Below are 22,619 nucleotides of genomic sequence, written 5' to 3'. Positions count from 1 at the left end.
AGTGTATTTTGGTCAGATTTCCATTCAACACAAAGGCAGTCAATTATAATGGCATTTCTGTTTTTCCAGGCACAAAATGAAGATAATAGTGAAACATTAAAGTAAAATTTAGAATTGGAAAAAACCCTCATTATGTGTGAACAATAAATATTAAACTCCAGTATGGTCTTTAAGCCTAGCCAATGGATGATGTATCTGTTATTTTGCACTGTTAGCATGCACTGAAATAAAAAGCTGGAAGCATAAGAGCATCCATGGAAGAAAAGGTGCTAGGAAGGAGGTTGGCTTCGAACTAAAAGGTCATGGATGAATTTCGCAGGCCCCCTCTTGATTGCATAAAGTTGCTGTAGATGATAATGGATTTGGGGACAGAACAAGGATACAGAATTCTGGATTCTAACCTCATCAAGGTATTTCCTCAGGGATCTCCAAGTATTTAACTCCAAGTTTAATATCCCCAGTCTTGATGAAAGAAATTGAAATACTTATATTCATCATATGGTTTTACATTTCAATTCTTGTGTTTGAAAGGAATAAAAACGGATACGTTTTCCAGTGTGCAGAGTATGATTTCTCTTCAGGCAAAAGAAATCTTACTTGATAGCTGGTGTGGAAGTTTAGAAATAACATTCAGAACTAATATTCCTAGAGGTTTTCATGTGGTTTTGGTTTATCACTTTAACAGAAATTTAGAGCATCTTGTATTAAATATCTCCATAATTTTCCTGCTCAATGAAGTCTTCTGAAAGCACTCAATATACCTGATCACTGCCATCATTAAATGCTCTTAAGGCCTCAACTTTTGTTTCTCTCTCCTATCAGTGCCCCAGTACCTGTTTCCTCTTAAAGCTAAAAGACGTTTAAAAAGCTGAAAGGGGGCAAAATTAAAGGTGTGCTATTGCGAATGAAAGAAGTGGGGAGGCAATCTAGCCCATTGTTTAGATAATTGCTTGAGAAAAGGTTAATTACTTCCATAGGGGTCGACGGAGGAAGAGGGCCTCGGGGAGATGTGTATGTGGGATGCGTGGGCGAAAGGCCCCCAGATTCTGGGTTGCCTTCTGGGGAGTCCTGGCCAGCAGCCTCCACCTGCTGGAGGAGGGACGGGGCGGGGCTAAGATGAGGAGGGAGGTGACGCACGAGCGACCCAGATCGCCCCGCTTCTCGCTCGACCCCCGCCGAGGCCCAGACCGCGGCAGGCTCCTCCGTCTGCAGCTCGGTGAGTCCTTGGCTGATGCCAGCTCAGACCTCGGCCTGACGCCCACCGCCGGCCGACGGGTTCTTCGCGGTCGGGGGTGGGGGAGGGCCTCCCGCTGAAATCCTTGAGCCAGAGGCTGGGGGGCAGACAAAGGCTGGGTGGGAAAATCGGAGGGTCGGCTCTAAATGAGGGGGAAAGAGTCGGGAGGAAGAAGGTTGGGTAGCTCATCAAATCTGAACGATGTTGGCTGGGGGTGTAAATGAAACAAAGACATCCTGCGTGCACAGCCGGGGAGGGAAAGACGGAGATGGCCGGAGAGGCGGGTGCCTGCCTCTGGCCTTTTGGTCAGATTGCGGGCTCTGCTCTCTCAGCTCTTTGTAGAACAAGGTTTTCCATCTGAGAGTGGCTTCTTAAAAGCCTTTCCTTTACAGAACTAGAATTTGGGCGTTATGAATATTTCCGTTTCAGGGGAGAAATGCACGCCGCCACCATCTCCGCCGGCTCCCAGAGAAGGGTGGGCAGAAGAGGGTTTGCAGCGACCCTGCCTGAGGTGTCCGCCCTCAGGTCCAGCAGCTGCAGAAGGAATCTGTGTGAATATTTGTTCTCTTGTTCTGCAGGCTTGCGGTTGCATAGAAGCCAACATTCAGGACAGGTTGACTCCCCCGACTTTCACCTTCTCTTTCACTTGTTCTCTTTTCTCTCATCACCTTTCGATCCCCCCAGTTCCAACCTCCAGAACAGTGAGGTAATAGTGCCAACTTAATAACAGCAATCTGGGGGTCTCTGTGCCCAGCACTGTTCTCTGCGTTCTTGCATGTGCTCCCACACTTACCCTCACAGTGACCCTGAAAGACAGATGCTTTTCTCGTCCGTTTTAGCAGAGAAGGAAGCTGAGGCGTTTGCCCACGACCCCCTGGTCTCGTGTGGTGCAGCAAGCAGCCCTCCTCTTCCTTCCCAGATTACAGGGCAGGCCTGAGCTGTATCTTCATCCCCACTCAGGATCTCAGGTGTGTTCCGTGTTTGCTGAGCTAAGATGGTCTCTTCCGCCAGCCCTGAGCTCTCTGTGCTTCTGTACCGTGTGCCTTTTCTTCCCCAGGACGAGGAAAGCCAAGATGTCACTCTCCCTCTCCCTTTCTCAAGATGGAAGCAAAGTTCTGTTGTTTGTTTAAAAGCCGGAGAGAGTGGTGGAGGAGGGATAGTGCAGAACTTCCAGAGAGCTATGAGGACAATAAAAAATGACAGAACTGCCATTATCGTCTAGTCTTTCCCAGGTTGTGAGGACACAGGGAACTGGCCATCTCAGACAATTTTGTTTCTTTAACACCTTCTCACAGCTCATGTCCTGGTTAGTGTGGACACGTAAGGCCTAAGCAAACCCTTAAAAATTTTCATTGCAGTCTCTCCCTGGGCGGCCCTTGAATCACTCCCTGGAGTGATCACATGATTGCATCATCACAGTTGACTATTGTGGCCAATCGATCTATGTGTGGTCTTTTTTCTGCAGGTTAAAAATGGTCTCCAGGATGGTTTCTACCATGCTGTCTGGCCTGGTATTATGGCTGACGTTTGGATGGACTCCGACAGCTGCTTATAGCCCAAGGACCCCAGACCGGGTCTCCGAAACAGACATCCAGAGGCTGCTCCATGGCGTGATGGAGCAGCTGGGCATTGCCAGGCCACGGGTAGAGTACCCAGCTCACCAGGCCATGAACCTTGTGGGCCCGCAGAGTATCGAAGGTATTTACTGTGTTCTGCCAGATAGCAGTTTCTATCATTGCTGTCGTTCAGTTGCTAAGTTGTGTCTGACTGTTTGCAACTCCATGGACTGTAGGCTTCCCTGTCCTCCACTATTAGCAGTTTCTATTAGTAGTAAAATAATTAATACATATTGAAGAAACTCTACTTTCTCCCTGTTTTCCCTTTCTTCTTATACTATACAGCATATACATGCAGACACATAAGAATATAAGTCCTGTGATAACAGCGACCTTATCTAATTCACAGCTGTAGCCCAACATCTAGCACAAAGCCTGATACATTAGTATATATCAAGTGAATGAAGAAACATCTAGCGTTGTCACTAAAAAAAGATTAGAACCCAGACCCCACATCTCCCAAACTGATCTTTGGGAAATTGTATCCCCAGCTGCCTACCTCTGAACCACTGCCCACCAGTATTTATAAAAGATTTTCAGAATATAGGACCTAAAGGATCTGATTTGATTCTTAAGGAAGTCATCAGATAAACCCAGAAGGAGCCAATGAAGTCCTGGCATTAAGAGTTTAGGTCAAAAACTTAAAAAATATATCTTAAAGTATAGCGAATGTTAATTTAATTGTTTCATGGTGGTAAGACCATTGCCCCCTTGAGTTTCCCTGAGTTTCTGGCAATATAGTTTTAATACTTTTCTTAGAAAGTGGTACTTTTTTGCTTAGCGCTTTATAGAGAATTGGAGTCTAAGTTTTGAGCAGTTCTTAAGAGCAGGTGCCTTATTTCCATGCCTGGTTTATATATCTGATTCTGAATGTTCTCTTTCTCCACTGAGGTGGAGCCCTAAAGCCGGAGGATGGTTAATTTTGTTTGAACACGAGAGAGCGCCTCAGGTGCTTGGGCACAGGAGTGGGTCTGAAGAAAACATGTGAATTTTTTCTCTGAGTTTTGTCAAAACACACAACCAGCAAATGCTATTTCCTATGCATCAATTTTGTATAATTTTGCCTGAGCCTATAATTTCTTACAACAGCTATCTGCCTTGGGGGTCCAGGGAATGCCATGGATATTGCGTATGGATGTTGCATATTGCATAATACATATGGATATTGACATATGATTCTCATTTCTGTCATGTTACCCATAGTTCTAAACCACTGAGTAAAACTAACTCCGTGGGATTGTTGTCTACGTGGCTGACATTTGATTTCAGGAGTGGATTAACGCAGATGACTTGAATCAAAAGCATGCCAGCCTAGCACAGGGCTTGAGGTGGAAACAAATCAGACAGAGCTTCACACCACCCCTTCTGGGGTGAATCTAAATCCTGCCCAGTACCTGCTGCCACCTCTGGCTTCAAACACACCTACCCATTTCAGACCAGCTCTTTCAAGACAGTGAATATCTGCCCCTTTAACCATAAGTGCTGTTTAGTCACCCAGCTGTTGTCATGGAGACAGTTTCCCAGGTTTCTGTTAATACTGGAAGCCTGATCATCTGTGCAGAAGAGAAACAGCAAATCCCTGGCCATCCGCAGGGTGTTTATCCAGAGCCTGCTGGCCTTCGCTCGGTAGCCAGCTGTTTGGCACCTGCTCTGTGCCAGCCAATGTGCAGAAGGCGCTGAGACCGCTCTGTTCTAGAGGATTCTTGTCTGGGAGTAGGGGCGAGGAGAGGTGATTACTTGTCAGGGCCAGTGTTTTGACAGATATACAGGCAAGGTGCTACCATGGATATGAAGAATAAAGTATAACTTATTCTGCTTGGGGGTAGATGGAGGTGGTGGCTTTAAAGAAATGCTTCTTTGAGGAAGCAATGTTTGAACTGGGTTTTGAAGTTTGAATAGGAATTCATCAGGGAATGGCAAATGAAAAGGTATGGAGATACGAAAGGGTGGCTTAGAACAATTCAGAATCAAAAACTGTTTTTATTACCCTTGGGGTCATGTGATGTCATGAGCTTCCCAGGTGGTGCTAGTGGTAAAGACCCCAGCTGGTGCAAGGGATGGAAGAGATGTGGGTTCCATCCCTGGGTTGGGAAGACCCTCTGGAGGAGGGCATGACAACCCTCTCAGTATTCTTGTCTGGAGAATCCCAAGGACAGAGAAACCTGGTGGGCTACAGTCCACAGGGTCACACAGCGTCAAATACGAATGAAGCGCCTTAGCGCGCGTGCAGTGTGATGTCATAGCCATGTTGGATCTCTTCTAACAGTGTCTGTGGAAGGTATGAATATCAGCTTGTGTTCTAGACTTGTTACTGTGTAAAATTTATGAGACATTTAGCAATTTAATACAGTAGTTACTTGTTATGTCAGAGTTTCCTTTAGTCAGGAGTCGGGCATGGGTTAAGCAGGGCCCTCGGCTCAGAGTCTCATCAGGCTGAAAATCTCAGTGTTGACAGGAGATGCAGTCCTGGCTGGACCTTGGGGTTCTCTTCCGAACGCATCTAGGTTGTTGGCAGAATTCAATTTTTTGCTCTTGTAGGACCAAGGCCCCTTTCTCTGGTTGGCTGTCAGTGGGGTCCTCAGGTTGCTTGTAAGCCTCTCACAACTTGGCAGCTTACTTTCTCAAAGCCAGAGGGAGAATGTCCCTTTAGCCTGCTAATCATCATATAGTATCGTTGTAGGAGTGATGGTCCCTTTGTCTTCATTTGTCAACAGAGTGATAGTCCACTGCGTTCCCAGGCCCCACCCACCCTCAAAGGCAGAGGATTCCTGCAGGGCGTGTGCACCAGTAGGTGGGAATCTTGTTGGGGGTGGGGGGGTCATCATAGAGTTCTGCCTATTACAACTTGAATGCAAACTAACAGAGAAAATAGTCCAAAGACTTTGGAGGGAAGAGGAAACAAACTGGGAAGCCTGACTTTTTTCCTGTTGTGGGCTTTGGCATTTAAGTTATTGCGTGATCTAATATTTTCTCATCTGAGTGTATGATTGTTTCAGCTCACATGTTTATTTGCATTGTCTCTGCTCAGATGATCATTCCTGCTAATTCCCAGGGGTCTGACAGATAGATGCCTGGGTTATCTTCCATATACCGTCAACATTTATTTTAGTATTTTGTTATGAAGGACCAAGTGAGAAAGGTTTTCTAATTTTTATAGGAAGAATACCCAGAATATAAATGCAAAAACCTCAAGATGAGAGCGGGGAGGCTGGTGTGGCTGCAGTTTCAAAGTCATCCGCTCAGAGGGGCCTGCCCAGCTGCCCAGAGGAGCTCTCCCCATTCTCTGCCATGGTGCCCTTTTTGTATTTTTTAAACTCTAGCGTTTAAAACAAAAATTATAATGAATATTTATTTCCTTGCTTGTTTATTGTCTGTCTTCCCATTGGAATGTCAGTTCCACGAGGCCGCATCTTTTGTTTACTGCTCTATACCCAGACACATTGTAGGCAGTTGGTAAATATTTGAAGAATGAATGTGTATTTGAATAAATATTTTAAAACTAAATATATCTGGCAGTGGGCTTCCCAGGTGGCTCAGAGGGTAAAGAATCCACCTATAATGAAAGAGATACACTTCAATCCCTGGGTTGGGAAGATCCCCTGGAGAAGGAAATGGCAACCCCCTCCAGCATTCTTGCCTGGAGAATTCCATGGACAGAGGAGCCTGGCGGGCTACAGTCCATGAGGTTGGAAAAGAACTGGATACAACTTTGAACAACAACATATCTGGCATCAGTAAGTATATGAGTATAGAATTTATATTCTATTTGACATCTGGGTCTTTTGAGACTTCTTCCCCTTAAGCTCAAGGAAAATATTCCATTTCTGTTCTCTCTTTTAAAAATCAGGAACTTGGTGATAATGTGCTCGTCCAAAGGTCTGTTTTCTTTGACTATGGCTGATCACCAGGGTGCAAGTTTCCTGCCTTCTCTCCGGGGACGTATTGAGAAATGGGGAATTTTGCAGTTCTGGAACAAAACCAGCAGAGGGCCTACTAGACCTGAAGCATATAGACGTAAGAGGGTTCCTGAAACCTGGTACCCAGCCTCCTGGTTGCTAAGCCAGCCTCCTTGTTGACCTACTGTAGATGGTCACTGGGGAGAAAGCATTTGCCCAAAGCATCAAGAGGTTGGAGGTTATTTTTCACTTCTCCATAGGTACCTTAATCATGACTTGGTAAGGACTATCTTTCAAATGTGTAAATTCCTAACCCAAAGCAAAACATAAACAGAGTAAAGACAAACAGGCACCAACTTATTTTTTTATAGAGAAGAAAACATGCTTTAATGGAAAGGAAAACCCGGGTTGAGTCTTTTTTTTTTTTTTTGGATGGTAGTTTATTTTTCCAGATTGATTCTTAAGCATACTTTTTTTTTTTTTTAACAAGCTGTGTGTGATCTCAGTGACTTTCCTGAAACTTGGTTTTCTTATACATAAAGTGGGGCTCCAGCCCACTTACATGTGAAAAGTGGGTGCTGTTAGTAACGGAATCAGGCCAGCCTTTTCTCACTGTGGAGTATCAGGAGCAGAGCTGCAGTCTTTGATGGCCTTCCCTGATATTATTGTGGATGATTCACCCACTTAACAGGTCAGCCGAGCTCCCGTGCACCTTGCATCTCAGCGGTGTCCCCAAGCTCAAATCGGCTCATTAGCCAAAATGACATAGATAAGTGCTTACTGTTGTTATATTTTCCCCAGAAACAAGGAAAGTCACCAGCTCTCCAAGAGATTAGTTCAGAGAGCCATTAGCTATGAGGTAGAGATGCTTGGGAGTCAGGAGTGGCTCTGCCAACAGACTCTAATGTTAGCTTTTGATGAATCCAATCAGAAAATGTGCTTCTGTTTTCAGGATGGCAGCCTCAGGTAGAAAGGGGTCTGCTCAATACCACAGGTTCATTTCCCCCTACCCTCCTAGACCACCTGATAACACCAGATATCAAACCACTGAGGGATTTATATATACTGGCACTTGATGGATCCCAAATAAATTTAAACCGATATTGCCAAACATACAAATACCAAAATCCCTTTTTATAACGCTAAATTTGGGGCTTTAATTTTTTTTTTTACTTTAAAGAGAACAAAAATTATTTACTTAATAAATGTCAGGTGGAGAAAGAATCTGTAAGATAAGGTCTATTTAAAGGGGTGGATCCTAAGGAGCCTCTATTTCAACATCTGGCCTCGTAAAGGAACCGCAGTGCCTGCATTTGACCACAAGAGAGCACCAGTTGCCTCCTATTTGAAGGTTGGTGGTGGTTTAGTTGCTAAAGCATTCTGACTCAAGACCTCCAGGACTGTAGCCCGCCAGGTTCCTCTGTCCATGGGATTTCCCAGGCAAGAATACTGGAGTAGGTTGCCATTTCCTTCTCCAGGGGATCTTCCTGACCCAGGGATCAAACCTGAATCTCCTGCATTGCTGTGGTCTCCTGCGTTGTGGGCGGATTCTTTACCGACTGAGCCACTAAAGGTGCAGGTTGGAGAGAAGCGTCTTAAACATTGATCAACTGACCTGAGCCTCTCAATTTCAGGCTAGCCTCTGTCTGCAGTTGGAGGAAGGGGTGGGGGCTGAGACAGATATCTTGACTAAAATCTGTTTCTAGGTTATCCTCATCCTGAGAGCCAATGAGAGCAATGGGCTGGAAGGGTTGTCTTAAGTGCAGCAGGGCCTCCGGTTTGGCTCATGTCCTTTGGGGTTCTGTTGAGCTCACCCTGAATTCAAATCCTTAATGTTTCCCTGGATGATTTCCAGTTTTTTGTCTTAGGCAATTACACCAATAGTGATAAGAAACTGAAAAGGAATAGGGGGAAATTTGGGTTTTTTCTGGTGGTAGGGGAATAAGGAGATTAAAATGATGACTTATTTTACTGTTGCTTAAGGTGTCCTGGGACATCCAAGTGTAGATGTCCGGAAGGCACTTAGATGTATATGACACAGGAGAGCTCTCTGGGTGAAGGAAGGGGTTTGATAGTTATCAGATTAGTGGTGGCTGATGTCATAGAAATGGATGAAGTTTCCTGGTGAAGTATTAATTAAGAAGAGCAGATACCTGAGAAAAAGCCCGGAAGACTCCATTTATAGGGCCAGGTAAAAGAATCTGCAAAGGAAGCCCAGAAAGATTGGGCATTAAGGAGAAACAGACAGGTTCAGTGTAAACAAAGAATGAGAGTTTCAGGAAGGGGCCGTGGTCACTTTGTCAAAATTAGCAGAGAGTTTATATGAAATCAGGACCATTGGTGCGGAGTGTATGCTAAGTGTAACCTCACTGAAGTTCCTGGGTAGAACAGGTTCTGCAGAATAGTGGGGGCCAGAAACCACAGTGCAGGAAATAGAAGACAAGATATAGAAGTCTGTTCCAGAATGTCAGGTTGTGGGAGAAGACTGTGAAACGGTTGTGGAAGGATGAGGGGGTTGGTGATGGAGAGATGAGGAAGGTTTTTGTGTAGGTTGTTGTTTAAGAGATTTGAACTTGTCGAAGTGCTAATTGGCAAGAGCTGCTGGAGACAGGGGTTTCCCCGGTGGCTCAGACAGTAAAGAATCTGCCTACAATGCAGGAGACGCAGGTTTGATCCCTGGATTGGGAAGATCCCCTGGAGAAGGAACTGGCAACCCACTCCAGTATTCTTGCCTGGAGAATGCTATGGGCAGAGGAGCCTGGTGGGTTACAGTTCATGAGGTTGCAAAAAAGTCAAACGTGGCTGAGCAACTGAGCATGCATGCATGCACGATGGAGAGAGAGTTAAAGTTATGGGATGAAGGGCAGATGACTGATGGGTAAATGTTCCTGAGGATATGGGAGGAGATGAAACCAAGAGCTCGGGTGGAGGCCAAGCCTTAGGTCTTTCCTCAACTGGGAAGAAAGGGAAGAGGTAGAAGTGTGTCAGGATGCAGTGAAGTTCATGCTTTGTTCTTCTTATTGTTGTTCAGTCGCCAAGTTGAGTCTGACTCTGCAACCCCAGGGACCGCAACTCGCCAGGCTTCCCTGCCCCTCACCATCTCCAGGAGTTTGCCCAAGTTCATGTCCGTTGAGTCAGTGATGCCATCCAACCGTCTCATCCTCTGTCTCCCTCTTCTCCTTCTCCCTTCAATCTTTCCCAGCATCAAGGTCTTTTCCAATGAGTCAGCTGTTCCTCCTCGCCCCCCACAATCACTTCCTTGATTCAGTCAAGGAGGGCAGGTATTCTTTGCCACATTGTACTGAGGTGGAAGGAGCTCAGAGAAGTGACTTCTCTAGGGATGCAGTTTGTATTTGAACTTGGTTCAAACACACTAGACTCTGGTGTATCCTTCTATCCTGGTCTGCTGTACACAGCATGCTGCTTCTTAGGCTAGTTGATTAATGGTATGGTAGAGCACGGGCTTGATCTTGGACCAAACTGGGAAACAGATTTATCTTTAGGGATGATCCTTGTTCCTGGGCTCATTGTTGACCTTTCTTTGAATTTGCTGCTCCATATACACTGCCTGTGAAGTGGCACTTATGATAAAGGGCTGTTTCCCTTCCCTGCCAAACTATGAGATCTGCAGGAGCAGATGTAGGGTCTGACCTGCTTTTTCTGTGTGCAGGGCCTAGACAGGGCCAGGGATGTAATGGATGTTCATGAAATGTTTTTTGAAAGACCCTCTGACAGTATGTGTCCTAGAAACACTGACCTCTGAGATGCCAGCAGGTGAAACTGGTGTTATTTTAGTTCAGATCATCCAACCTGTAAGTACATTTTGAGCATTTAACCCCGATAATCCAATACTCACTGGCTCCCCTCCTACCCTTTGAGGATCCCAGCTCCTCAAAGTGTCTTAAATCCATGCATGATCCAGAACACAGAGGGCTGGTCCCTACCCTGGGGCACTTACCCATGTTCCCCTCTTTCCTCTCCTTGTCCCCATTGCTGGGCACCCCCTCATCCTCCAGACTCCAGCCATGAGCAATTGCAGCCTCAGGGAGTCTGATATAAGTGTTGGGTGGCGAGGATAGGGGGAGACCCCTCCGGTACCTCGTGTCCCTAAACCCTAAAGAGGTTTAGGGACACAGAGCTTTCCCTTTTATTTCTCACTGTTCCCAACAACCCGCAGCCCCACCTGCACACCATGCTCTCCATAGATTCACAGGAGAGGTTGCACAGGAGACACCTCACTGGGCATCAGGCACCAAAGAGGTGAAAGTGGGTAAAGAATCGGCCTGCAATGCAGGACACCCTGGTTCAATTCCTGGGTCGGGAAGATCCGCTGGAGAAGGGGTAGCCCCATCTCCCTCTGCACCCCTGCTGCCCATGAAGGCAGAGCTTGTCCCTGCCTCTGGTTGGCCAGCCGGACTCCTTCTCCCTTTAGTTTGAGCTTTTCCCCAGGAGGTATCTCATTCTTGGTACATACAGGCTTCTGGCGGGTATCCTCCCAGACACGCTGTCCCGTCTGAAGTCCAGAGCAGGTTCAAGCTGGGACCTCGACCTCGTCCCCCATCACCTGAGACTCGCCATCTGGAGAGAAGGCGTGGCAACAACAGCCACTGAGTCACGGCAGGGCGTGATGTTCACAGATAATGGGCAAAGCGGATCACACACGTATGGGAAATGGGAAAGTGGTAACCAGATCTTACATAATACTCTATGGTTTGCAAAAAATCCTTTCCTGATCCCTGTCTTATTTGATCGAACCTTTCTAACCGTTAAAAAAGTGTGATGTTGCTTGCAGTCACATTGCTTGATCTTTTCAATTTAGCTGGCCAGCCAGCTGTGTTAGGTTTGACTGCATTTCTCCAGCCAGCTGTCTTCCATCCCCATCGACTTGGCTAATCCTGTGATATTTAGCTGAGAAGCTGTAATGATGCTGGGAGTCGTGGTAAACCACAGGCGAATTGGGGCAGATGGTGTTCCCGGGATAGGAAGCCTCAGAAAGCAAAGTGTCTGGCAAAACTGCCCTCTTGGAACAAATTGGCACCGTGGTCGTAAAGAAAGCTATGGAAACCGGCTTGGGAAGGTTTAGCAGATCACAGCTTGGCACCACAGTTAAAAGTAAGCACGACTCTCAGCCGTGGCAGGCCGTGGGATTGGAGTAGCGGAAGGGACACATGGTGTGGATGGTGGGGGACGTGGTCTCCGTGGAGCAGAGCAGGAAGAATGATAAGGCTTGAAGCCCAGGGGTTTGGGTCCTGGCTCAGACTAGCTGCGTGGCACTAAGTAAGTCCCTTAAACTCTATGAAGTTTAGTTTTCCAGTCTGAAGACAGAGGTGGGCTACCCAGACCATCTCTCGGGGTTGATATAGTATCATGTTAAATCATGTATGTAAAAGTGTTTGGGGCAATATGAAGTTTTACTCATAATGGGAAGTATCGCTGTCATGGTCATTGATGCTTTCCTTCAACCGCTTGTATTTCTAGGTGTAAAGGTTCCAGGGCTGGAAGATGGTATGTCTGTGGTGGTATCCCGTGTTTCCTGTTCCTGTGTCCTCCTAGACTTGGCCTGGGGGAAGTTGCCTGCAATAGTTGCATGTTAGACTTGGAGGAACCAGTTGACCTCTGGCCTTAGGAACTGCTAAGCTGCCTGTTAGTGTTACCTTAGGAGTTCGGAACTGTGTCTGCAGTGAGGATGGATGGTTCCTGAAAACCAGTAAAGAGTAACTTTTCCATACTCAACAGTGCTTTGTTCTACTTCTTTTCTGGGTGGCTGTATAAGTCTTGTGTTTGGCTGTGACATGGGTTATAGAAGCATCTTAAAAGTTAGGGCAACTGGCTGTTTAGTCAACTGCCAAGCCAAGAGCTTGCTCGTGCATGTAGGAGATGCCAGTGTGAGAATGGTGTGCAGATGGGTTGGAAAGCATATTCTCAGTGGCTTAAAAGGAGGCTGTCTACATGTTCATGTTTCCATGGACGTGACTGGCAGGCCCTGATCAGTACACTTCCCCTGAACCATGAATTCTATCAAAATACCATTTAACATGTTTCCATTTTTATTAACTTTCTAAGTAATTATCGAGTGCCTATACAGTTGGGCTTCCCAGGTGGTGCTAGTGATAAATGCCAATACAGGAGACAGAGGAGACGAGGGTTCGATCCCTGGGTCGGGAAGATGCCCTGGAGGAGGGCATGGCAACCCACTACAGTATTCTTTCCAGTAGAATCCCATGGACAGAGGAACCTGGCGGGCTGCAGTCCATAGGTTTGCAGAGTTGGACACAAGTGAAGTGACTGAGCAAGCATGTTACCACGTGCCAGGAACTGTGGCCTGGACATTTGCAAACCAACCTACATACATCTAATGTATTTACAAAGGATCTTTGTGAACTAGGTAAGAGTCAGTAAGATAACAGGTTATCTTCTAACCTGTTAGTAAAGGTTAAACTCTGACCTGAGGAACTGAGGCGTTTTCCCGAGACTCAGGGCTGCGGCAGGACTGGACAGCCTTTCCCCTCACTTTTGCATCCCTGGATGCGTTTTCCATCGGCGCTTCAGTCTCGAGGCCTCCAGAGGAATGAGTGTGTGCTAAGTCGCTTCAGTCGTGTATGTCTCTTTCCAACCCTGTGGACTGTAGCCCGCCAGGCTCCTCTGTCCATGGGATTCTCCAGGCAAGAAGGCTGAAGTGGGTTGTCATTTCTACTTCAGGGGATCTTCCCGACCCAGGGATAGAACCCACGTCTCTTACGTCTCCTGCATCGGCAGGCAGGTTGTTTAACACGGACACCACCTGGGAAGCCCTCCCGAAGGATAAGAATCAGAAAACACAGGCAAGATCAAGAATGATGAGCTGTGGTTTCACACACCTGCTAGCTCCAGTGGGGTGGGGTGGCTAAATATAAACTGATCTCCAAGGGGCTACTGGTTAGTAGCTGCGCCCGTGTTCTCTTATTGTAACCAGAAGCCCTTGTTTAAGCAGCTTGAAGTCTAGGTGAGGAAAAAGGACATAGAAATGGAAATGCACACTTTCCACAGGCTGGAATAGAAGCTGAGAGTCCAGGATCTTGTTCTCATAGTCCCTGTGACAGGAGCTCTGGGGGGAGTAAGGTGTTGTGCCCGCAGCCTGCCCCCCACCAGTCGAAAAGATGTAGCAGGTCAGTTGAACTTGAGTCGGGCTTCCTTGAGGAGGGAACATGTGGATCAGGGGGACTCAGGTTCACGAAGGAAGAGGTAGGAGGAAATAGACTTTTTTATCTAGAATGTGTTGAGTGCAGGATGGTTGGGGGTGGGGAGGAGGTGGCAGGAAGGCTGGACATGTTTAAGGTTGTCACTGAATTTCTCTCCTTAAGGGGATCTGGGGGGACTTAACCTGACGGTCCAGTGCTTAAGACTCTCTGCTTCCACTGGAGGGGGCATGAGTTTGAGCCCTGTTTGGGGAACTAAGATCCCACATGCCATGTGGTACAGCCAAATAAATAAATAAAAGCTCTTAAAAAAAAAAAAAGAAAAGATTTATTCAAAGAATATTGCAAGCAAGCACCTCTGGGGACAGGGGCAGGTGGTCTGTGTAGCTCAGGGCCCTAAACTCCCCCAGGGCAGCAGCTGCCTCCCAGCCCGTCCCCTGGTCTGCAGAGTGTCCAATGAGCTCTCCGTCTGCTGGCAGAGAGAAAGGCCACCCGAGTCTGCAGGCGCCCTGGAGGCGGCGGTGGGCTGGTGGTACAGGGTGGGAGGTGGGCTGGGTACTGCGTTGTGTTTTGTCAAATACATGCACACTCAGCGCAGCACCGGTGGGGTCTCAGGGACTGGAGGTGGGTGTCACTTCCGTCACTCAGCGCATGTGGGTGTCAGAGAATAGAGGGGGCCTGCCTCGCACCGCGCTCAGCACAGGCTGGATGACCTACCTGCACGCCAGCTCATTCCTCTAGCAGCTTCACTGTCCCAGGTCATTCTTCCCTTGGACGCCCTAGATTGTAAGCTCCCAGGGGAGCAGACACCGACCCTTCCCGGCACTTCAGAGGACACTGGTGCCCAGTGGGCGGTAACACTGCGGTGGGAAGAGAGCTTTGGCGTGGCATCGGGCCGGAGCAAGGCAGAGTGATGCTCCCCAGGGCCCGTAATGACTGTGGTGATGGGCCCCTCCCCCGGGGCTCCCCGGCAGGCTCAGGACACCGCTGGCCCGCTCCCATGGAGGCCTGTCAGAGTTTATCTTTGCACAAGACATTGTGGCCGAGGAGACAGTCAGTCCAGGAGACTGGCCGGCCCTGCAGCGGCCCAGGGGACCTTCCTGGTACCATCCTCCCGGTCCAAGGACTCAGCAGGCCTGTTGTCAACCAGCCCAGCCCGGCTTGGATGAGATGCGGGTGACTAACGTTTTCCTCCCGGGCAGCAGGAGTGGACAGGCCTGCTGGAAGGAGTCCCTTTGCTGTAAAGTACCAGAGACGCCCATCTCCTGAGCTGAACCAGCGGGTCTCTTGCTTTCTTCTTTTTTCTTAATCCTTCAGCAGATGATGGGAGGGGTCATCTGTTGAGTTTGTCCAGACTCTGAATAGTCCTTGGTCGCTGGAGTGTGCAAAAATATGGCAACAACGCAGGTGCTCTTGCCTGAAAATGTTGCCAAAAGGATGGGAACAAGAGCAGTCCTTCTGACAGTAAATGATGCATTATGCTAATATCAGAAGGACTTTTTTTTTCCCTCCCCACATGTGTGGTCAGTGGAGAGAATTTTGGCAGTTGGTTCTCATTGAACCGGGTCTGTATACAGCACTCTGGAGCCCGGTCATCGCCTCTGGCCTTTTTAAAGGCAGGGTTGTGGTGCCTAGGGGTCTGGGCTGTGACGGCAGGACGTGCCTGCAGCAGGCAGGGAGTGGTCAGCCCACTCTCAGCTCTCCAGATCCAGGCCCTGAGCAGAGTGAGCAATTGGTACCCACGCAGCCATCTTTGCAGCCTGCCCGCCCACCCAGGCCTCCCGACCCTCCCAACCCTGCTTTAGGGCATTCCTTTGTGGTTAATGACGAGTCAGATCTCATCCCTTACCCCCAGTCACAGCACCGAGGCGAGCACATGGTGACCATCAGCCTCGCTCCAGTCTGAGCAGACAAGCTGAGAGGCAACTAGCGGCAAACCTAATAGTGTTCTTTCTTTATAAATGTTTTAGGGGAAGAGAACTAATATTGATTTTGTATCTACTATGTGCCAGACACTCTAGATATATGTATGTATATGTGGTGATGGTGCTGATTTAATCGCTAAGTTGTGTCCAACTCTTGCGACCCCATGGACTGTAGCCCACCAGGCTCCTCTGTCCCTAGGATTTCCTAGGTAAGAATACTGGAATGGGTTGCCATTTCCTTCTTCAGGGGATCTTCCCAACCCAGGGATCAAAACTGGGTCTCCTGCATTGCAGGTGGATATACATATGTGTATGTGTGTGTAGTATGTATATATATGTATGTGTGTATGTATGTATATATGTGTGTGTATATATATATATATACACATACTTTTGTCCTCAGAATTCCTATGAGATGCTTTCCTCTTGCAAGGACAACTTGAGGTGTAGAGTTGGTGAGTAGTTAATTGGGCAGGACTGACTAGCTAAGGGGGATAGGGGTCTAGATTCAAATCATGTGAGTTTGACTCTAGAGCAGAGTTTTCATTCTCAGGACCTGTGACATGGGCCAGAGACTCCTCTTGTGAATGCAGGCAGAACGCACTCGCTTTTGACAACCAGAAACGTCACCTGTGGATCATTATCGCCCCCTGTGGAGAACCAGTTTTCTATAGGCTTTATTATTCCTGCCACAGCACATTTCAAAAGGATATTTGGGGTACCTTTGAGAACTCTCTTGGGCTTCCCTGGTGCCTCAGAGGTTAAAGCGTCCACCTGCAGTGCAGGAGACCTGGGTTTGATCCCTGGGTCGGGAAGATCCCCTGGAGAAGGAAATGGCAACCCACTCCAGTATTCTTGCCTGGAGAATCCCCTGGACAGAGGAGCCTGGTGGGTTACAGTCCATGGGGTCGCAAAGAGTCAGACACAACTGAGCGACTTCACTTCACTTAAAGACTCTCTAGATGGTATGGACTAATTATTTATAGTAATTTTTATTATAAAAGTAATAAAGGTCATTATGGATGATTTGGAAAATCATATATAATTGCATATATTTCTATGAAAAGAAAAATTAGGTCAAACTCTATGCATATTTTTAGGCTCCATTTCCTACATAGTGTCAGATTGATTTCTGTAAATGTTCGGCTAATAAGGTTGTTCTCTCTCTCTCTGTGGGAATCTTATTTCACTTGTTAACTATGAGTATTACCTTACAGATCCTTGAATTTAACAGGCAAAAAAAGATGTCTCTTTGTTTCACTTTGTATTTACTTGATTACTAACAAACCTGACCATCTTTCTATCTATTGTATAGCTATTTGCTTTTCTTATTCTCTGAAATATTTGTTAATAAGATGTGCTGGTGTTTAGTAGATCTAGTTGTGACTCCCCACTTTCAGATTTTGCCTTCTTCACAGTGCAGGCTCATAAATGAAGTTTCGTACGCTTTTTAGCACTAATTGAGGGACTGGACCCTGGGAAAGGATTGGGAGAAGAGAGGAAGGGAATGCTTGTGTATAAATACTTGATTACCTAAATTAGAGTGAATCGAACCCTGAGGCTGGAAGCGGAAAAGAGAGAATGGCTTATGCCTGAGGTCCCCAGACTGTGAGAGAAGGTAGGGCACAATCTCTGGGCAGAGATTCCTGTGATGGCCACCAGGTGGTGCTATCGGCCTGGGACGATTTCGGTGTCTGGTGGGGGAGGGAGAGGAGAGTATTAACAAGTGGTCACCGGTGAGTGAGGTGATAAGGAGACTGATGAACACAGAGGCTTGTTGGGTGCTTGGCGTTAACCTGCCAGTGATCACAAGTTGGCCTGGTGCATGTATGTGTTTTTATATGTGTGTACAGAGGAGGAAGGGAAGGTTAGGACTGGTTATTTACTTTTTTATTTATTGAGATATAATTCATATACCATAAAATGCACCCACTTACAGCATACACTTTGATGGTTTTCAGCATATTCTCATCACCATAATCAACTTTAGAACATTTTTATCACCCCTAGAAGAAACCCCCTTCCACTTAGCTATCACTCCCCCTCCATCTCTGCCGACCGCCTCCTCCCTTCAGTTCGTATTCCCCTTTCCCAGTCCCTGGCAACCACTAATCTACTTTCTGTCTGTCTGGATTTGTGTGCTCTGGACACTTCATGTAACCGGGCTGTACAACGGGTGTTCTCTTGTGAAAGGGCTATTATCTGGTTGTTACTACTTGTCCCACCTAACACTACCCCAGTTGATTTTGTAGCAAGAAGCATCAGAGTAGCTAGCTAGACTATTTCAAGTGCTGTGGCATTTCCAGGCCTATTAGGATAGAGAAAGCTACAGAGAGCAGCAAGATTCTCATCTGATAATAAACAGAATCACCTGGGAAGTTTATGGACTCTCTCTCTCTCTCCAGAGAGCTTCCCACGTGGTGTAGGTAAAGAATCCGCCTGCCAATGCAGGAGATGTGGTTCGATCCCTGGACCAGGAAGATCCACTGGAGAAGAAAAATAGCAACCCACTCCAATATTCTTGCCTGGGAAATCCCATGGGGCAGAGGAACCTGGTGGACTACAGTCCATAGGATCGCAAGAGTTGGACACAACTTAGCAACTAACCAACTTCTCCGGGAATTTATATTTGGTAGTTCTGGGGAGTTGAGGCTGCTGAGGATTTTTTTTTTTTTTTTTTTGGTGCCCCAGGTTATTCCAATGATTGTCTAGCCGTCGGCAGTGGGCAGTCAAGTAGTGGAGAGTGGAGAAAAAGAAACCTGGTTTGGCGTGGAGGCAAGAGAACAAAATGACCTTTCCCTGCAGACCGTCTCAATCAGCTGCAGCTTCAAATCCAGCACCTCTCGTGGGAAGGGAGCTGCACGCTTATGGTCGCCACAGCCACATGCTACAAGGCTGGTTCATGTCAGAGCGTCATCTTTGACTCAGCATGACAAGAGTGCATTTTTGAAGGCCATCAAAAACAATGACATCAGCCTTATTTAAATACTGCTCGGCTGGCAAATAGCTTTAATGGGGTATAGCAGAAAGAACACTGAATTAGAAGCCGGAAACTCGCCAGAATTCTCCACTGACTACTCCCTGGAGCTATTGTGAGCATCTGGTGAGAGTGGGTGAGAGGTGTGGCCCATGGCTTATGTTAGGGAAGCGCAGGACAAGACGGTCTTCAGAGAGCATCTCGCCCACCTGTCCTGTTTCATGGAAGAGAACACTGGTCCTGAAGTTCCTTGCTGAAGGTGACGGATGTATCAGCTACCAGCAGCACAGCCAGGAGCGGAGCTGAGGGCTCAGGTCCTTCGCCGCCTCCTCTCCCCCTGCGTCTCACTTCTCCACATCTCTCTCTTTTGGGATCTGAAGAATCCTATTGAGTCACCTGTCACTTTCAGAAGTGAGGAAACCCAGGCCTAATTTGTCCAGGGTTCCAGAGCTAAATGATTTATATTTGCCTTTGGATAAGTAGGAGTTAAAATAATGGCAGATGAAAACTCCACAATGGCATTCATGGATGGCTTTTAAGAACAAGCCCAGAACAGATCCAAGCTTTGTGAGGCCTGAAGCTTATGTAATTTGGAAACCCTCTTTAAGACAAATAATACCAAATTACAAAATTAGGTCCAGGGCCTTGGAAGCAGTCTATGCAAATGAGAGACTTTGAATCCTCAGCTTCATTCACTTCACTGTCAGCTCACCTCTGGGAACAGTTATAGCAAGATCCCTGGTCATCTGTGTCCTGCTAGAATTTTTTTTATTTGTGTAAATAACACATATCCTGCTTCGAACCATTTAGTTACACCAGTCTCACCAAATGGAGGCCATTCTGTCAACAAATACGTCTTGAGTAGCTCCTGTACATAAAGAATACTGAAGGGGGCGAGTTCCCTGGTGGCCTAGTGGTTGGGATTCTGGGCTTTTACTGCTGTGGTCTAGGTTCAATCCCTGGTCAGGGAACTGAGATCCTACAAGCTGTGTAGCCAAAAAAAAAAAAAAAAAAAAAGAATACTGAAGGGGACAGAGACGACAGTAAGGAGTAAGTACAGTAACTATAGTAAGGAGTGAGTACGGTGAGGAGGCCACAGTCTCAGGATATGCAGCTCCAAAGTATGTAATAATGAATCCCGAGACCATTCTTTCTTCCCAACCATGGACTGGGCCAGGGGTGGATGCCTAAGGGGTCTCAGCCTCTATTTGTGTCTCCAGTTTTGGTCTCAGAGAGCCTTCCTTTCACAGTCATTCCTCTCCCTCCATCAGACGGGGAACAGACATCAACATGAGGGAAACTCTTGGGGTTTTTGAATGAAAACCTTTTCATGGTTTAAATGACATCTCTGTGGTTGGGCACCCCTTCCTGCAAAGTCCCTTACATCTAAAATCATTGCCTTCAAATGAATTAAAAGTACATTCATCAATCAGGGTCCCTTTTCCCTAAAATGTGCCTGATGCCATTGAGATAGTTAGAATCACATGAGTATCCTGAAAAATCTCTATGAAGATTCTCAGGATATTTATTTCCACTTTGGTAAGAAGTGCATGCATGCTAAGTCACTTCAGTCCTGTCTGACTCTGCGTGATCCTATGGGTGGTAGCCTGACAGACTTCTCTGTCCATGGGATTCTTCAGACAAGAATACTGGAGTGGTTTATTATGCCCTCTTCCAAGAGAATCTTCCCAACCCAGGGTTCAAACCAGTATCTCTTATGTCTCCTGCATTGGCAGATGGGTTCTTTACCTCTAGTGCCCTGGGAAGCCCTTTGGTAAGACATCTGTACTCAATTCCGTTTATTTAATTGATCTTATCAGCATTAACTCCTGTGTTTTTTTTTTTTAAAGGTGTGGGTTTTGCCACTTTCTGAGAGAAAGAACATGGTGATCGAGATAAATCTGGGTCTAGAGGGGGCCTACGTCAGTGGAGGGTGTTTTGTGATGTTTGTTTTATTTAATTTCTTAATTGTTACCCTTAGTTTTATTGGTTTCCCTGGAGAAATGGGGAGTCAGAGATGTGAGTCCCTTTAGGTAAAATCAAGTACTGTTCATGTCTTACTGAAATTTCCCTTTCCATTGGTGGGAGGGATGGCTGCGTCCTTGGTGTCATCTAAAGCTCAGTGATTCTTGTGGCAGTTTTATTGTTCAAAAACGAGCCTTCTGGAACTTTAAAGCATGAAGGGACATTAAAACCTTGGGAGGGTTTACAACATTTTGAAGTGCAGGGTGGAAGGTTCTGAGCTCCTGGGTTGAGGAATGGCTGGATCCTTCTGGTGTCATAAGCAATCCCATCACTCTTGGGACCCTCCCTGTTTTGAATCATGGATTTCAAACATCCTCAAAAGCTCTTCTCTGGTAATTCCAAAACTCTTAACAAATCAATCCTAAGAAAAAATAAACAAATATGCAGAAGAGCAGAAGGATATTTAGGATATGGTTCTAATTAAAATTTTTAAGTTTTCCTTCTCAAAATCTTGTATAAGCCATTAAATATGGAAAAAAAAAAAAAAAACAAAAACCCCCAGAGTAGGAAAGCAGTCAAAGGCATTACCATTAGAGATTTTGAATTTTGTAACATGAATAGTTTGTTTTTCTTCTTATCAACACCAAGAGAATCAAGTCACGGCTGTAGCTTTAAAATACTGAATGGCCGTCTGTTGAATTGGGCATGCATAGGGACATATCACAGAAGGTGAAGCTCCATCTTCCATCAGCACATGAAACAGCCAGCCTGCTTGCTGTCAGATGGCTTCTGGTACAGGCACTACAAAAGAAACACATCTTTCGGGCCCTCTCAAGCTGCCCGAGGTAGGCTGGAGCCATCTGGATGTTTGCCTGCAGCTCCCTTGTGACGGTTGAGTCTGCCAGCTACCCAAGCCTGTTTACCTCTGTGACCGTTCTGTTGGTCTTTTGGCTGTTTCTCTGTTTGGTGACACCTGAAGCCAAGGGGAAAGAAACGAACATTTATTAAGTCCTGTGTTTGTACCAGTTAATCTTCTTAATGAAGCATTACTATCACCCCTGTTTTACAGCAAAGGAAAATGAATATTGTAAAAGGTAAAGATATCTTGTCCAGGATCACATAAGTTTTAAAGCATGGAGTGCATGCATTGTAAAATGACAACCACTTAACATTTGCCAGGATCCTGCAAAAACTTTATAAGGTCTATTTTATTTTTATATTTTTTTACTTTATTATTTTATTTTACTATTTTTTAAAATATTTTTAATTTTTAAAATTTTTATTATTTTCATTTATTCATTTATATTATTTATGCATTTCATTATTCCATTTTCTTTTTTTACTTTTTATTTTGTATTGGGATGTAGCTGATTGACAATGTTATGATAGTTTTAGGTGCACAGCAGAGAGACTCGGCCACATATACACATGTATCCATTCTCCCCTTGACTCCCCTCCCATCCAGGCTGCCACACAACATTGAGCAGAGTTCCATTCTAAATGTAACGGTGGGTGCATATCCATCCCAAACTCCATGACTGTCCCTTCCCCCCCATCCTTTTTTATTTTATCCTCATACCAACCTCTTAAAATTTACATAATTTATATTCGCATTTTATAGATGAAGTCATACAGTAGTATGATGGAGCCAAGATTCAGACTCAGGTAGGCAGACTGCAGGGCTCTACTCTGCACAACATACCTCACCTCCTCTAATTTGAGCTGTCCGCATGGACCCCAACCATGGGTGGCTGCCACACACTTGACAGGTGCCTGGTTTGAATTGCAGTGTACTCTACATATAAGCCACACACCAGATTTTGAAGGTAAT

At 46.2% G+C, this 22,619-nt stretch overlaps 1 protein-coding gene across 4 annotated transcripts in view; it reads left to right on the top strand.

Moving 5' to 3' along the window:
- Positions 1-1,089: 1,089 nt before the first annotated feature.
- Positions 1,090-22,619, top strand: part of SCG5 (secretogranin V) — a 56,353-nt gene continuing 34,823 nt past the window's right edge. For 2 of the 4 annotated variants that reach the window (XM_020906270.2, XM_020906269.2), the window contains exons 1-2: positions 1,100-1,216; positions 2,700-2,932. In XM_020906270.2, the coding sequence (XP_020761929.1) occupies positions 2,707-2,932 (226 nt within the window). In that variant the 5' untranslated portion in view covers positions 1,100-1,216; positions 2,700-2,706. Of the gene's footprint in view, positions 1,217-2,699; positions 2,933-22,619 lie in introns of all 4 variants that reach the window. The other 2 variants (XM_070468955.1, XM_020906271.2) reach the window with 2 other exon arrangements.

Source organism: Odocoileus virginianus, chromosome 6 (assembly GCF_023699985.2).
Source record: "Odocoileus virginianus isolate 20LAN1187 ecotype Illinois chromosome 6, Ovbor_1.2, whole genome shotgun sequence".
NCBI lineage: Eukaryota > Metazoa > Chordata > Mammalia > Artiodactyla > Cervidae > Odocoileus > Odocoileus virginianus.
The sequence above is the reverse complement of the archived record's forward strand: the minus strand, read 5'-3'. Positions and strand labels throughout refer to the sequence as shown.